At 51.8% G+C, this 13,376-nt stretch overlaps 6 protein-coding genes across 6 annotated transcripts; 2 read left to right on the top strand and 4 right to left on the bottom strand.

Moving 5' to 3' along the window:
* Positions 1–719: 719 nt before the first annotated feature.
* Z520_12181 (uncharacterized protein) lies at positions 720–3,025 on the bottom strand (the record flags this gene model as incomplete). The annotated part of the gene is made up of 3 exons (XM_016782668.1): positions 720–1,111; positions 1,160–2,933; positions 2,984–3,025. The coding sequence occupies 3 exons, from the start codon at positions 3,023–3,025 to the stop codon at positions 720–722; spliced, it is 2,208 nt and encodes a 735-aa protein (XP_016626220.1).
* A 766-nt stretch (positions 3,026–3,791) lies between these two features.
* On the top strand, positions 3,792–5,480 carry Z520_12182 (uncharacterized protein; the record flags this gene model as incomplete). The annotated part of the gene is made up of 4 exons (XM_016782669.1): positions 3,792–4,093; positions 4,142–4,639; positions 4,695–4,932; positions 4,986–5,480. 4 exons carry the CDS (start codon positions 3,792–3,794, stop codon positions 5,478–5,480), a joined length of 1,533 nt encoding a protein of 510 aa, XP_016626221.1.
* A 378-nt stretch (positions 5,481–5,858) lies between these two features.
* On the bottom strand, positions 5,859–6,565 carry Z520_12183 (uncharacterized protein; the record flags this gene model as incomplete). The annotated part of the gene is made up of 2 exons (XM_016782670.1): positions 5,859–5,969; positions 6,092–6,565. 2 exons carry the CDS (start codon positions 6,563–6,565, stop codon positions 5,859–5,861), a joined length of 585 nt encoding a protein of 194 aa, XP_016626222.1.
* Positions 6,566–7,894: 1,329 nt separating this feature from the next.
* On the bottom strand, positions 7,895–9,000 carry Z520_12184 (uncharacterized protein; the record flags this gene model as incomplete). The annotated part of the gene is made up of 2 exons (XM_016782671.1): positions 7,895–8,197; positions 8,245–9,000. The coding sequence occupies 2 exons, from the start codon at positions 8,998–9,000 to the stop codon at positions 7,895–7,897; spliced, it is 1,059 nt and encodes a 352-aa protein (XP_016626223.1).
* A 455-nt stretch (positions 9,001–9,455) lies between these two features.
* On the top strand, positions 9,456–10,265 carry Z520_12185 (uncharacterized protein; the record flags this gene model as incomplete). The annotated part of the gene is made up of 2 exons (XM_016782672.1): positions 9,456–9,772; positions 9,818–10,265. The coding sequence occupies 2 exons, from the start codon at positions 9,456–9,458 to the stop codon at positions 10,263–10,265; spliced, it is 765 nt and encodes a 254-aa protein (XP_016626224.1).
* A 1,130-nt stretch (positions 10,266–11,395) lies between these two features.
* Positions 11,396–11,956, bottom strand: Z520_12186 (uncharacterized protein; the record flags this gene model as incomplete). The annotated part of the gene is made up of 1 exon (XM_016782673.1): positions 11,396–11,956. One exon carries the CDS (start codon positions 11,954–11,956, stop codon positions 11,396–11,398), a length of 561 nt encoding a protein of 186 aa, XP_016626225.1.
* Between the last annotated feature and the right edge of the window lie 1,420 nt (positions 11,957–13,376).

Here is a 13,376-nt window from a genome sequence, read left to right on the forward strand (position 1 = left end):
AAAAGCCATGGTCCGTTCAAAAAGCCCAAAAGAGCAAGAGCACTTGAGTCCGGAAAAAGGACATGCTAGCAAAAGATCAAAAGATCACTCGACCACTGTGTCGGGTCTGCGCCTCGAAAGCAAAAGGTCGCCGGTGCCCGCGACAAACAGTGCCCAAGCTCAACGTGATTGAGCATGTCGCTAAATGGGCAATCTTGGTCCTCTTGGCATTGGGATATGGTCAAAGTTAGAGAGAGCAAATTGCCCTGGTGTATGCCTTGCGCTGGCGAACTTTGCCGTAGCGAGCCTCTTGAATACGAGATGGCAGCATCTTCTGATGGAAATCCCAAGGAAGACGTTGGCGTAGAGCTGAGCGAAGGTTTTGACCAGCCTTGAATACGCCAATCACGGGCCACAAATAGCGAGGCTGGATGGGGGCGAGGCGGCCTGGACGCATCGAGACCCGAGACATTCACGGACAGACCAGGCACAGCGGGATGGACTCACGGCCAGGGAAATGAGCAAGAAGAGGGAGTCAGAGAAGAGAAGAAAAGATAAAGAGGTATGCCGCGTGATTTCTATATCAGAGAGCATCTTTTGTGCGCCCGCTATCAAATAGGCCCAACACAACCAACACGACACGAGTCGACTTGGATAAGGCTGCATTGTCGTGATCCTTCATCCTAACGAGCCGTAAAGACGTCTTCTAATCCCAGAATCTCGCATTTCCCAGCGATCCCCTAGACCTCCTGGATATAGTTGGCGGGAACACTTCTGGTCTCGCCATTCTTCTCCACATCCGCCCACCCATCTCCGGTGCCCATACTGATCAGGATAAATTTCTCCCCCTCCGCCATGTCGAACTCGGCGTCACTCTGCGCAGTGTAAGGATAGAGAGCTTCGACATATTTGACCTTCTTCGCTCCTCGTTTGGGCGCCACTGCTGGACCTTGCTTCTTTTTGCTCCCGCCAGCCAGGTTGGACGATGCCAGGGAGGCACTCGAGTTGGAATATAATGATGGTGGGCGCTCTTGCGCGGGCGTACTCGCCGCAGTGGGCAGTTCTTCCAGGTAAGCTGTGGGCACCAGGCCTTCTTTGCCCAAGCCAGCGTGGACTTTGGTCCAGCCACCGTCTGCTGCTGTTCAGTATGGAAGAGTACAGTTACATGCAGTTTACGTACCGTCAGGTTCCACTATCTTCACTTCCGCGCCCTCTGGAAGAGATATTTCGCCCTCGTCTCTGGCTTCATAGGGGTACAGCATCTTACCTCTGGGTTGACCGCTCCCGTTGGCAGCCAAGTCAGGGCCAGGCGCGCTGACATATGCTGCTGGAGGTGGCGCAACAACCCTGTTTCGTCTCGCCGCAGTGACCGTCGTGGATCCGGAGTTGGAAGTGATAGTCGTTAGTGGAGAGGTGGTGGCTGAATCGTCCATTGCTGACAGCCTCGGAACACCGCCAGACAACGACCTGGTGGCACTAGCCGCGTAGCCAGATGACAGACTGCTCATCGTATCGTGTCTCACCAAGGGAGGAGGAGACGTAGCACCGTTCGAGGCAGGCGGCGGGGCTTCCACTGCCATCAGGGCTGCCGCTTGTCGTTCCGCTTTCAACTTCTTCTTCTCTTCCTTCGTCTGTTCTCCAGGACAGTCCGCAGGCACTTTCATCTGGCACTTGCTGTGACAAGTAAAGCCGCAATCAGTACATATGAAGCCTTTGGCACTCAGGCCCCAGATGCGATCACCACATAGATCACAATTGGTAGGGATTTTGAAGGTCTCGGATTTGAAGTTGTGGCTCTTGCCATACATGCTAAGATCGCCCGCGACTGAGGTGATTATCGACGTCTCCACTTCTGCCGTCAGTCGTTTTCGCTCAACGGCATGCAGCTCCTCCTGCAAGGCGAATTGCGACCGCACTGAATCTACTTCGTCCCGCTTGTCCTTGCGTTCTCGCCGCGCCTGTTTAACATTTTCCAGCTCTCGCCTTTTTTGAGCCGATTCTGCCTTGAGTTGGTTGATGAGCGGCTTGCTCTTCAGCAGGATGTTGCGCAGGAAAACTTTGGAGGCTTCATCGGTCATCATGTGATCCTGATCCAACCACACTGGAGACGGTTCAAAGACCATGTCAGGAGGCTCCTGCCATTGCACAGCATTGTGCCGCACAAACATATTGCTGTCGAGGCTTGGGTTGTTTCGGGGAATCTCGTTTGAGAGACGGGTCATGAGCTCGGTGCTTCTCTTGAGCGTATTGGTCTCGAGGGCCGCGGCGACTAGCCATATCGAGTTCAGTTTCGAGACACGAGTCTCGTTCAGGTCCTGCAAGGAATCGAGCAGTTCCGGGACGTATTCGTGGTAGTAGCATTCCTTCATCTTATTCGCGACACTGATGCCAATCAGGTACGTGTTCTTGACATTGTTCATTTCCATCAATTGTTGGTTGTACGTGCTTTGTGCCTTGCTTTTGTCCATGGACGATTCAGCCTTTTTTCTTCGGTTCTCGACCTCTTGACACACAGCATCGTATCTCTGTTTCAACTTTTTTAGATCGCCATAAGATGAATCTCTCTCTTTGACAAGTTTGGCATTATATTCTGCATGGCTCTTTCTCAACTCCTCAAGTTTCGTAGCGGTATACTCCAGCGGGGTTGCGACTTGACTTATGAGATCTTTGGAGAATTTCGCATGTTCATTCGCTCGTGCCTCAAGCGTAGACAAATGAGTCGTCCATGTTGTGAGAGAGGCGGATTCTAAAGAACCCGGAGTCAGGGCGGGGTTGTCGCCGACGCTCAGGTTGCTGGACTTTCTCGATTTCTTGTCATAGTATTTCTTTGCCAGAGCGGTCAACTTCTGGCTGTATTCCTTCTCTATAGCGGAACGTTCTTGGTAGAATTCTTGGATTTCGGTGAGCCATGTAATGCCCAGGTTGACCCAATTGTCGACCGGCTTGTAGCCGTCCTAGATCAACATCAGCGTAATGTCCAACCAAAGGAGCACAGGGGCCAGACCTTGAGCTCATTGCCGAAGTTGACTGTCGCAACCTGAGCCATTGTGATCGCAGACGAGCAGGCAATCCAGACGGCAACAGCATCATTCCATATCGTCAATCAAGCGTAGATGAAGAGGGTTTGTGGTTCTCCGATTTCTTTTGATCTTAGTGCCGACTGCGGCGCAGCTGGGGATGTTTGCGTACTCGTCTCATGGACAGCCGTGACAGCTCACGCCCAGCGATTGGCGAGGGGCAGTCGATCAATCACCAACGGCCTGAGGCACTGGTGGCACTGGTGGCACGGGTTGTTTGGCGTGACATTGAGCGGCAACGAGTGCGGGTGACTGCCCCCCAAAAGTCCCTGGCTCCAGGTACAACGCACCCATGGCAACCCAAACGTAGGTACAGGCACTAACTGACCCCAGGCACCCAGGCTCAACCCCGCGCCTGCCACCGACCACCTGCCACCACGCGTGCGCCACAACGCTTGTCCAAACGCGCCACAGTTTTAGTGGGATCTGGTCCCTTGGTCACCAATTTTCCATTCCACCACCGCAGCCTGAATCTTTTGAAGAATCATAACATTCTTCCCAGCTGCCTGACCTTTATTCATAATTTCTTACCTTGGCGGTGCAATCTTGCAGACACCGGATACATGCAGCGGTATCTCCGCTTGCATTTTTAGCCAGCGACTTCTTTGTTCACTTCAACCTGACTTCTTCACCTTCACCCTCTGTCGACCTCGCCTTTTCCAGTCTGAAGCAGCCATTGATACACCGAAGCACTCACATCATTAGGAGATCGCGCGTCCTCCTCACCTTGCCACCATGTCTGGAGCACCATCAGGAAGCGGCTCTTTAGAAGACCGCATCTCCAAACCAGAGTCTACCTCATGGGCAGATGAAGTAGCCTCTCCCGCAACCGAGAATCCACCACCAATTGCAAATGTGGAAGCGAAAGAGCCGGAGCCAGCACCACAGGATAACGGACAAGTCGATGGAGCTACAGAACCGTTCGGGGGATCGCAGCTGGAAGAGCCTGATTTCGAGGTGGAGGTCAAATTGGCGGACATGCAGGCAGATCCTAACAACCCCCTCTTCTCGGCCACTTCCTTTGAGCAACTAGGGCTGTAAGTCGCCCTCTTCAAGGTGTCTCTCTGCTCGACTGACCTCATCAGCAACGAAAATATCCTCAAAGGCGTTGTGAGCATGAACTTCCGAAAACCGTCAAAAGTCCAAGAGAAGACTCTTCCCCTCCTCCTTATGAACCCTCCTCAAAATTTGATCGGTCAATCTCAATCTGGGACTGGCAAGACCGCGGCTTTCGTGTTGAACATTCTACACCGTCTCGATCTTAGCAACGAACAGATGCGCAAGACTCCACAGGCACTGGTTTTGGCTCCCAGCAGAGAGCTTGCTCGTCAGATCGAGGGTGTGGTCAAAGTCATGGGGTCTTTCGTGGATGGTCTGATTGTGGCCGCTGCCATTCCTCAAGATGCTGCAAGCCGCTCGCGAAAAATCGAAGCGTCAGTGATCGTCGGAACCCCTGGCACGGTCCAGGACATGATTCGCAAGCGATCCATGGATGTCAAATCAATCAAAGTGCTGGTTCTCGATGAGGCTGACAATATGCTCGATCAACAAGGTCTCGGTGATCAGTGCATTCGTGTCAAGTCGTGAGTAGTGTCATTATTCAGCTTTTGCGTGCCCGATCGATTGACCAGCTTCTAGGATGCTACCCAAAAACCTTCAAGTCGTCTTGTTCTCCGCCACTTTCCCAGACAACGTCGTCCTATATGCCGAAACCTTTGCTCCAGGTGCCAATCAGTTAACTCTTCAGCACAAGGATTTGACGGTCGAGGGTATCAAACAGATCTACCTGGACTGCGACAGTGATGAAGCCAAGTACGAAGTCTTGGTCAGATTCTACGGTCTCATGACGATTGGCTCATCCATCATCTTTGTCAAGGTAAGCCGATGAATTCGATGCAATTTGTCTCAGCCGGCTAACGCAAGACCTAGACTCGAGAAACTGCACACAACATTGAACGACGAATGACTGCCGAAGGCCACAAGGTAGTGTCATTAACCGGAGGCATCGAAGGGGCGCAGCGCGATGTCATCATAGATGCATTCCGCATGGGTCATGCGAAGGTTCTTATCACAACCAACGTCCTCGCTCGTGGTATCGACGTCCAGTCCGTGTCGATGGTTGTCAACTACGATGTCCCGGACAGATTTGTCGGAGGTGGTCGATACGTTGCAGATCCTCAAACATATCTTCATCGTATCGGTCGAACCGGTCGATTTGGACGTGTGGGTGTGGCTGTGACATTCGTCAGCAGTCGACGCGACTGGGAGATGTTGATGGAAATCCAGAAATACTTCAATACGCACATGACCAAGGTCTCGACGGATGATTGGGACGAACTCGAGGAGCAGGTCTCGAGGATTATCAAGAGTTCGAGAGCGGGTTCAAATTTTATGGAGGGGGCGAATATGTCCATGCAATCGTGAAAGGGGACGCCATGATGTTGAGGGATTCTCCTAGCAAGAATGATTCTAGAGAGGAAACGCTCGCGCCGGACGATTTATGAACGACTCGATGGCGGAGATATGAATGCAGCGCAGGAATCTGCTTCGAGATGTGCCTTTGCTGATGTGGGAGAAAGGATTGTGAGGAAATTCAGAATGAGCATATGCCGTTTGCTCAGAGCAATGGAAGGGAAATAGAAATAGTACTTTTAGTCGACGCTAAGATACCCACAAACGAAACTTCAGTAGGGCAGAAAAGGATGAACAAGCGGATAGAGCAAATGAGCCTTCCGAAGACGTACAATTCATTTGCCTTGATCAGCTCTTCCTTTGGAGATGGACTTTTAGATATCCACAGGGTCACCAGTCGCAGGATGATGCCAACAGTGCCGCTACTTTCTCGAGGCCCTCTCGGTCTTGATCATCGAAGCCGTTGAGCTGCGTGCAGTCAATGTCGATTACGCCGACGACCTGGGCCGATGTCAACTGACCGTAGCGTCACCAGAGAAAGAGACAGGAGGATGGGAAGACACGAGACCAAGGGGGCGAAGGCAAACGGTAAAATGGATGGGGTCAGAGAGAGGAAAACTCACCTTCCCAGCACTTCGGATCGGGACGACAATCTCGCTCTTGGTCTCGCCGTCGCAGGCAATATGGCCGGGAAAGGCCTCGACGTCTTTCACCACAAGGCTCTTTCCCGTCCCATCGTCGCCCGTCGCCGCGGTCCCGCATACGCCTTTCCCCAAGGTGATGGTCTGGCATGCGACCTTGCCCATGAAGGGGCCGAGGATCAGCTGTCTCGTCGGCGCCGCTGGATCGAGGACGTAGAATCCCGCCCAATTGACGCCCGCGGCCTCCCGGGACACCGCCGGTGGCAGGGCGTGGTACATGTGCCAGAGCAGCGAGGCCGCGTTGGCCAGATTGCACACCCAGTTGCGCTGGGCCTCGAGCAGGGCCTCGAGCGACGCCACGACCTGCGCGTACGCCGCCGGCTTGGTGGCCATGTCCGGAAAGTGCGAGTACGAGGCGTGAGGCTGCTGGTGCTGCTGGTGCTCTTGCTGGGCCATGGTTCAAATCCACCCCCTTCTCTAACCCAATGGTCCGGTCGATATTAAAAAAGTGGTATTATCGTCGTATAAAAACAATGGCTGTTGTTGTTGTTGTTGTTGTTGATTTGTTTCACTTCCTGCGCTCTCCTTTGATGAACTCTTTTGTTTTCCCTTTCTCCTTGCTCTCTCGCCTCGTTGCCTCTTGAAAAGTGACGTGTCTATGTAGGTAGGTATGCAAGAGCTCGTCCTCGAGGCCGTTCCAAGTCTACCACCTGCAGTGTGACCGACAGGGTTGCCAAGGGAATGTAATAATACTAGTAGGTAAAGACGGCCCCGGCTCATGGTGGTCACGGACTAGCCCATTTTAGGATTTCGGTCGAAAAGCCCTCAGGGCAAGGCTGGTATTAATTATCGCTGTCCCAATGTTCCCGATAGTATATACCTAGGTAGGTAGGTACCTACCCTCGCCACCTGGGTTGTTCAGAGACAGTCCCCCGGACCTAGTAGAATTCACCATGTTCCTCCTCGCATTGAGTCCAAGAATAATCAACCAGAGCCCATTTTCAAGGCAACCCAGATATTTCGCAGCATTGGGGTGGGGATGTTGAGCCGATAGACGTTTCGCATACGCGACGGTCAAACAACACTGTCGTCGTTTGTCCAGATATTCTTCCAAAACTTCTCTCTTTATCGATGCAGTAAACTGTTCCTGTCTTCCCAACGCGTAGGTACCCCGGGTCTTTCACACGATACTGAAAGGAATTTCTGGGTTGTTGAGAGAATGAGGCATGTATAAAGGTTTGAGGGGCATCACGCAAAGAGGAAATGGAAAGCTCCTTGGAATCAAACTTGAACATGAACTTGAACATGAACTTGAACCTGAACTTGAACCTGAACTTGAACTTGAAGGACATGACCAAGGGTAGAGGTTGGCGCGCACGCTTGGTAAGGGCACCTCGGCAGCCTTGGTCCTTCGGTGCAAACGTGAGCGGAATACCAAGGGCCCAATACATGATAATACAAGTATTTATGGTTTTCTTGGGCCTCAAGATTGATATTGTGTCGCTATTTGGACAGGTACTTCATGTGGATGATGCATCAAAGATAAGCCCCTTTTACTTGTGCGCCCTATCGTGAACCAGCAGTTGAGAAGAAGCACCGGATGCTTAGAAGCTTCGGTTCATTCCGAAAGCGCCTCTCAGCCTACATTTTGTCAGGCTGCCAGAACGCTGGCCGGCTTCAGCACAAGTCAGAATGTGGAAAGCTGAACCCCAACCCTTTCGCCACCGCTTAATTGCATTCTGAAGAACTTTCTCTGTAAGAAGAATCATCGAGATCCTCGCGCTGCTAGACACGTTCTTCGTCCTCAACGTAAGCCTTCTCGTCACTGTCTTCAAGTTGCTCCTCAGGTGTCGGTGCTCGACGACGCTTCTTCAGCGGTGGGCTTGGTTCCGGCTTTTTTGATTTGGTGATCTTCGCAACGGCTTCCCCTCTTTCAAGGAACTGGTACAGCTCCTCGCAAGACACGAAGATGTCTCTGTCTATGTCATTGAACTGTCGGCACGTTTCCTGGTCTGCAAAGTCTTCCAGGCAAAGATGTAAACCGGCATTTTGGTCAATATTTGGCGTACCATCATCGTGTCGGAATATCTACCCCATGTCAGCTTCCGTGAAGTAGTAGACTCAGCTAAACTTACCTGGTTCGCTACTACAGCTTCGGCAACCCAAGCTTTGTCATCGTCTGGACCCCGTAATCTAGCCCGCCAGATAGAGAAAGTAGCCCGTTTGCTCCTGCGGTAGTCGAGATCCACTCCAATGAGAACACCGATCTTGAGATCGGAACCGAGAATATATTCGTCTGCGAGGGTTCTCAGATCCTTTCTATTCTGTGAATAAGCCACCTCAATAACGACATTCGGATCTGGCGACTTAGAATGCTGGAAGGCCCCGTCTGGACAGTGGGTCCCATATTCTGGGTCCCGAGATGTTATTGTTACAGATCCCACATCTAGAATATCCTTTGCAAATTCCGCAGCCGACCCAGACCCGTGCGAGAATGTACGTAGATGCTCGGTGATACGTGAAGAAAGGCTGCGTGAGAAATGCTCATGCTCTATCTCAGGCACACGTAAGACGAGCCTCTCGATCGAAGGAAAATAATCAAACCTGTGCTTCGACATCAGCGTGACAACACCGTTGACCTGGTGAACGGATCTGGCATACCGTAGCTTATCATCGTGCAGCAGGTCTGAACTCACCGCAGTCCACACTGTCTTGTCGACCTTGTATATTGCCTGGCCCCGATAACTAGACTTGTGTTCTGCGATTTGTCGAAGAATGTAGCTTTTGTCACACGCCGTCTTCTCGTCTGTAGGAGGAGGGGTGAGAGGAGGACCGTGGAAGCTCGAAGGAGGAGTGATCTCGTCACTACCGCCGTGCGCCGGTACGCTCATCGCTAACCACGGTCGATCTGGCCGACGACGACGACGACGCTGTCGGTAAAGGTTGTTGGTACTCAAGTCACAGGCTCGGCAAGCAACAACGCGACTTCCACCACTTTGAAAGCCAAGACTGCCCGGTTAATTTTCGGCTGTCACCCCGGACGCAATGACGTCATTTCGTTCGTGTCTGCGTGCACGTTCTCACGTGACAGAAATCGGGCACTAGCCTAACGACGTTGAAGTTTTCCCCATCAAATGTGCGCGACTAGGTGAAACACTCCGAAACAAGCATTTAGCGTAATAATAGTACAAGGCTTACAGGCGAGGCTGACGGTCGGAGATGGAGATGGAGGTAGTTACAGGCCAACGGCGTTTCCGGGCCAACTCCACCTTGTTCTCGACACTTCAAAAACTGCTACCAACAATGCCTCATCAATTCTACCGCAGGCCGTTCCGCAGTAACCAAAATGCCATCATCTTCTGGTCCTCTTACGCACGCCACTGCTGCCTACGATCTTGAGGAAGTCCAATTCTTACTCGAATCGGACTCTGTGGATGTAACCCAGACTGAGGTCGCCGCCGACCGGGTCAATGCTATGAGCACGGCAATTGAAAAGAACTATCTGTTGATTGTGGATCTTTTCCTAGCGAAGGGTATCAAACCAACAGGATGGGATATCATCAGTGCCATCAAACGGCGATCGTACGCGTTGCTGGAACTTCTACTGTCGGACGGGTACGATATCAATACATATGTACGGGATGACTGGCCTCCTCCTCTGGCGTAAGACGGCTCTCTGTGGGGTTTTCCAGATCCTAACACACATAGCGACGCATTATTCGATCCGCTCCTCGTTAAATGGCTCATCGACCACGGTGCCAATCCAAATGCTCGATGCAGCTATGATATTACACCATTATCGATTGCAGTCCGGGAAGGGTCAAGACATGTTATTGAGATGTTATTGGAGCTCGGCGCTTCCATCAAATACGGTCAGCCACTGCATTACGCTGTCAGGGCTAATCGGGAGAATGACATCATTGAACTCCTTCTGAGAAAGGGTGCTTCGCCAAATAAGATCATGTTTGAGGATCACCTGGTGTCGTTCCTTCAGTTCCAATGCCTCGGCCTTGGGACACCGCTGCATGAAGCCGCCTCCCAGAAGAACGACGCCTTGATACAACTTCTTCTGAGACACGGAGCGGATTCAAAGATTAGAAATACTCTTGGGGAGTTACCCCACGTCACACGGCTTCCCTTCGATGCTGCTCTCTGAATCACCAAAGACACTATTACAATGGCGCGAAACAGCCATCTGGCGGGTCTGCCATGGACAGATATGGCTACTAGACATGAATGATGCTGGCGTTGGTTCTACAAAGGATGGAACCGATCGAGAGGGCCGCAAGAGATCGTGTGCTAATGCCTTCGCCCACGAGATTCAGAAAACTTGAACCCACGACTGCGTTTCTCACTTTGGCATGAGGCTTAAGGGCTCCCTGACCGCGGACCTTAGTGATGACCAGCCCGTGAGTCAAAACCGGTGTGACGGAGATCAACGATGGTGCATAAGCCTTGGGGCGTGGACCGGTGGTGCATGGTGCATGGTACCTAATGCAGTGTCTTCACACACCAGAAGCATTCGGGGAGAGGGAGGTTGGACATCCAGCCTCAGTGCACCTTCCGTGAGGGTCCAAGGCGCAAGCGGGCGTGCCTTAGGATGGTGTCGCTCTCCTGCCCACAGAGATGTGAATCACACCGCAATTTGTTCCAGGTGATGGGCCCATGCTCGACCAGCATCAGTAAATGCAGGTCTAAGTACATTCCAAACGGCAAGACGATATTTACCCCTCCTGAAACGCACCAAACCCCGAACCAACGGCCGACAGTATTGACTAGCCGACTACAAGCACTCAGTCTCGTTCTACAGCATTACGCCTACGCAGCGCATCAAATCCAGCCGTGGCTACCTCCCTAGTTATGTCGCTCAAAGCTGCCCAGGAAAGGAATCTGAAACGAAAGAGCGAAGAAGAACTAAGGCAGCCAAAAGGGGAGGAGGAGGAGGAGGACCGTGAAGGACAATTTCAGATCGAGGCGATGCTGAGAGAGCTGCGAATTCAACGATCATCCGGCCAGAAGGATTATGTTGTAAAGTCGGTCCGTCGGAGGAGAGGCCCATTTTGTTGTCACTGCCAACAGGAATGTGCAATTAGAGGGAACAAAGACGGAGGCGAATGCACGAACTGCGGTCACGATCGGTGCATCGAATGTTTGGCCGGCAAGCCGACAAAAAAAGGAAAGGGAAAGGGAAAGGGAACGGAACGTCAAGCTAATAATTCCCAACTCTCCTCGCCCGCGGTTTCAGAGAATCTAAGCTGAGCGATGACGACTAGAGAAGTCAAATAGTTAGGATGTGCTTGGTTTCCATTCGCTACTCTCCTGCCCTTGCCTTGGAAGCTGCCGCAAGTCGCATTTAGGCTTCCTCGAGCTTCCGCAGCGGAGGAATCCTCGCATCCAGGCCAGCCGGCTTTCAAAAGGAGACGTATCAACGGTGGCGTAGAGTTCTTGGTGTTGAGAAATGAGGTGTTGAAATGGCGCCCCAGCATTGTCGGGATTTTTGTTGGAAACGGTGTAGTAACCTGCACCAATGCGCTGTGCGAATGCCTCGCCCTCCTCATCATAGACCTTCCTCGGTTCAATGTCAGTTTTCGTCCCGACCAGGACGATGAGGATTCCTCGACGGCTAATCCAGGCCAGAAAGTTTTGCAGCCCCCGGGCGTATGTGAAGGAGACTTTCGACCGAGTGCTGAAGACGAATATTATAGCATCGAAGTTTTCAAACTTGCCAGGGTGAAGCTGAGAACTGCAATCAGTGATGATGAGTTCCAACCGCCCTGAATCGGTGACAATCTCTTTTCGATATGTGGCCTTAACTGTGGCCACATGCCGATCGGGGAAATGGCCCATAACATACTGCGCGCGTATACAGGGGTTACCACGAGTCCCAGCAGCATCGACGGGATTTTACCTGAAGGCACGGGGCTGTTTTCCCTACGGCGGCGTACCCTACCACTGCCACGTTAAGCTTCTGTATCGGCATCGCAGGAGTCACGGGCGGTGAAGAAGTGAGGCGTGAGGAAGGGCGAAAATGGGTTGGGAAGAGCCGGTCTGCTGCGAGGCAACCATATTGAGGACTTTCCGCATTTTTATGCACCTCACCCTGTGTCCGTGTCGCTAAGTTGCTACATGCTTGCCTCAAGAACAGATGCCAGGCTTGATTATTGAAGGTGGTCTCGCGATTCGCGCTCCCCGGTAGAGCGTGTGCGTCGTCGACTTCGGTATTCATCCCTGGTCTAGATCCGTGTGGCGTTGGAAATCGGTAGCTGGGAAAGGGCCGTCCACTTGAAGGGTTACCATGAAAGGGCTCTCGCTTATTTGGTCGACTAACGTCTAGATTAACTATGATTTGAGACTAGTCAAGGAGTGGAGCTTGCTACGACAGGGAGAGCTGCCGAGTACTTCATACACTCTACAGGTCCACACGAGGCCATATAAGTCCACACGAGTCCAGGTAAGTCCACATGAGGCCACACGAGTCTAGATAAGTCCACAGGAGTCCACACTAGTCTACACGAGTCCATACTAGTCCACCCCAGTCCACCCCAGTCCACCCCAGTCCGTTCGAGTCCGTATCAATCTTTTTGAGTCTTTTTCGAGTTCATTTGGCCTATGGACCTATGGACTTGGGTATTTACTGGTTAGCTAAAGTCGTTGGCGAAGGGCGCTAGATCTCTAGCACCCTATAACGTATCGATTGGCTCCGAGAGTGACAGAGATATACTGCTAGGTGTATAATAATAATGTGATGGGTATCGGTATCTAAACTAGGCGATTGCTATGACGACTAGAATTCCCCTGGAATCTCTCCAACGACAAGCTGCAATCCCGAGGTCCGATATGACCTGTCAGCCCATTAATAGGAATAGCCACTTGTCGAGTTCGATGTGCAGACGTGAAGAGAGTTGTTCCAGACAAAGTAACCGCTCAAGCTGCCTCCACGGGATGAACATGGGTTGTACCGGAGTTTTTGAGAAGCGGAAGTCGAGAGTCACTCCTTTTGGCTCTACGACGCACAGATATCGAGTTGACTGATAGTACTCCTCGTGGTCTTTTGATGAGATCAGTACTGGCTTTCTCCAGAACGTCAGCAAAATGTACGAGATATACATCTTTCCCAAAGCTTCCATTGTGTTGGTGGATTGGGAATGTTGTTGATGTTGTAGGAGGCACTGAACCTCCTGTTCTAATAGATTCTGAAGGGCATCATAAGCTTTTGCAGCGGAATTGTCAGCTGTGTAGCTATCTCCCTGCTCCAAAAGATGGTATT

Source organism: Fonsecaea multimorphosa (genome assembly GCF_000836435.1).
Source record: "Fonsecaea multimorphosa CBS 102226 unplaced genomic scaffold supercont1.49, whole genome shotgun sequence".
Lineage (NCBI taxonomy): Eukaryota > Fungi > Ascomycota > Eurotiomycetes > Chaetothyriales > Herpotrichiellaceae > Fonsecaea > Fonsecaea multimorphosa.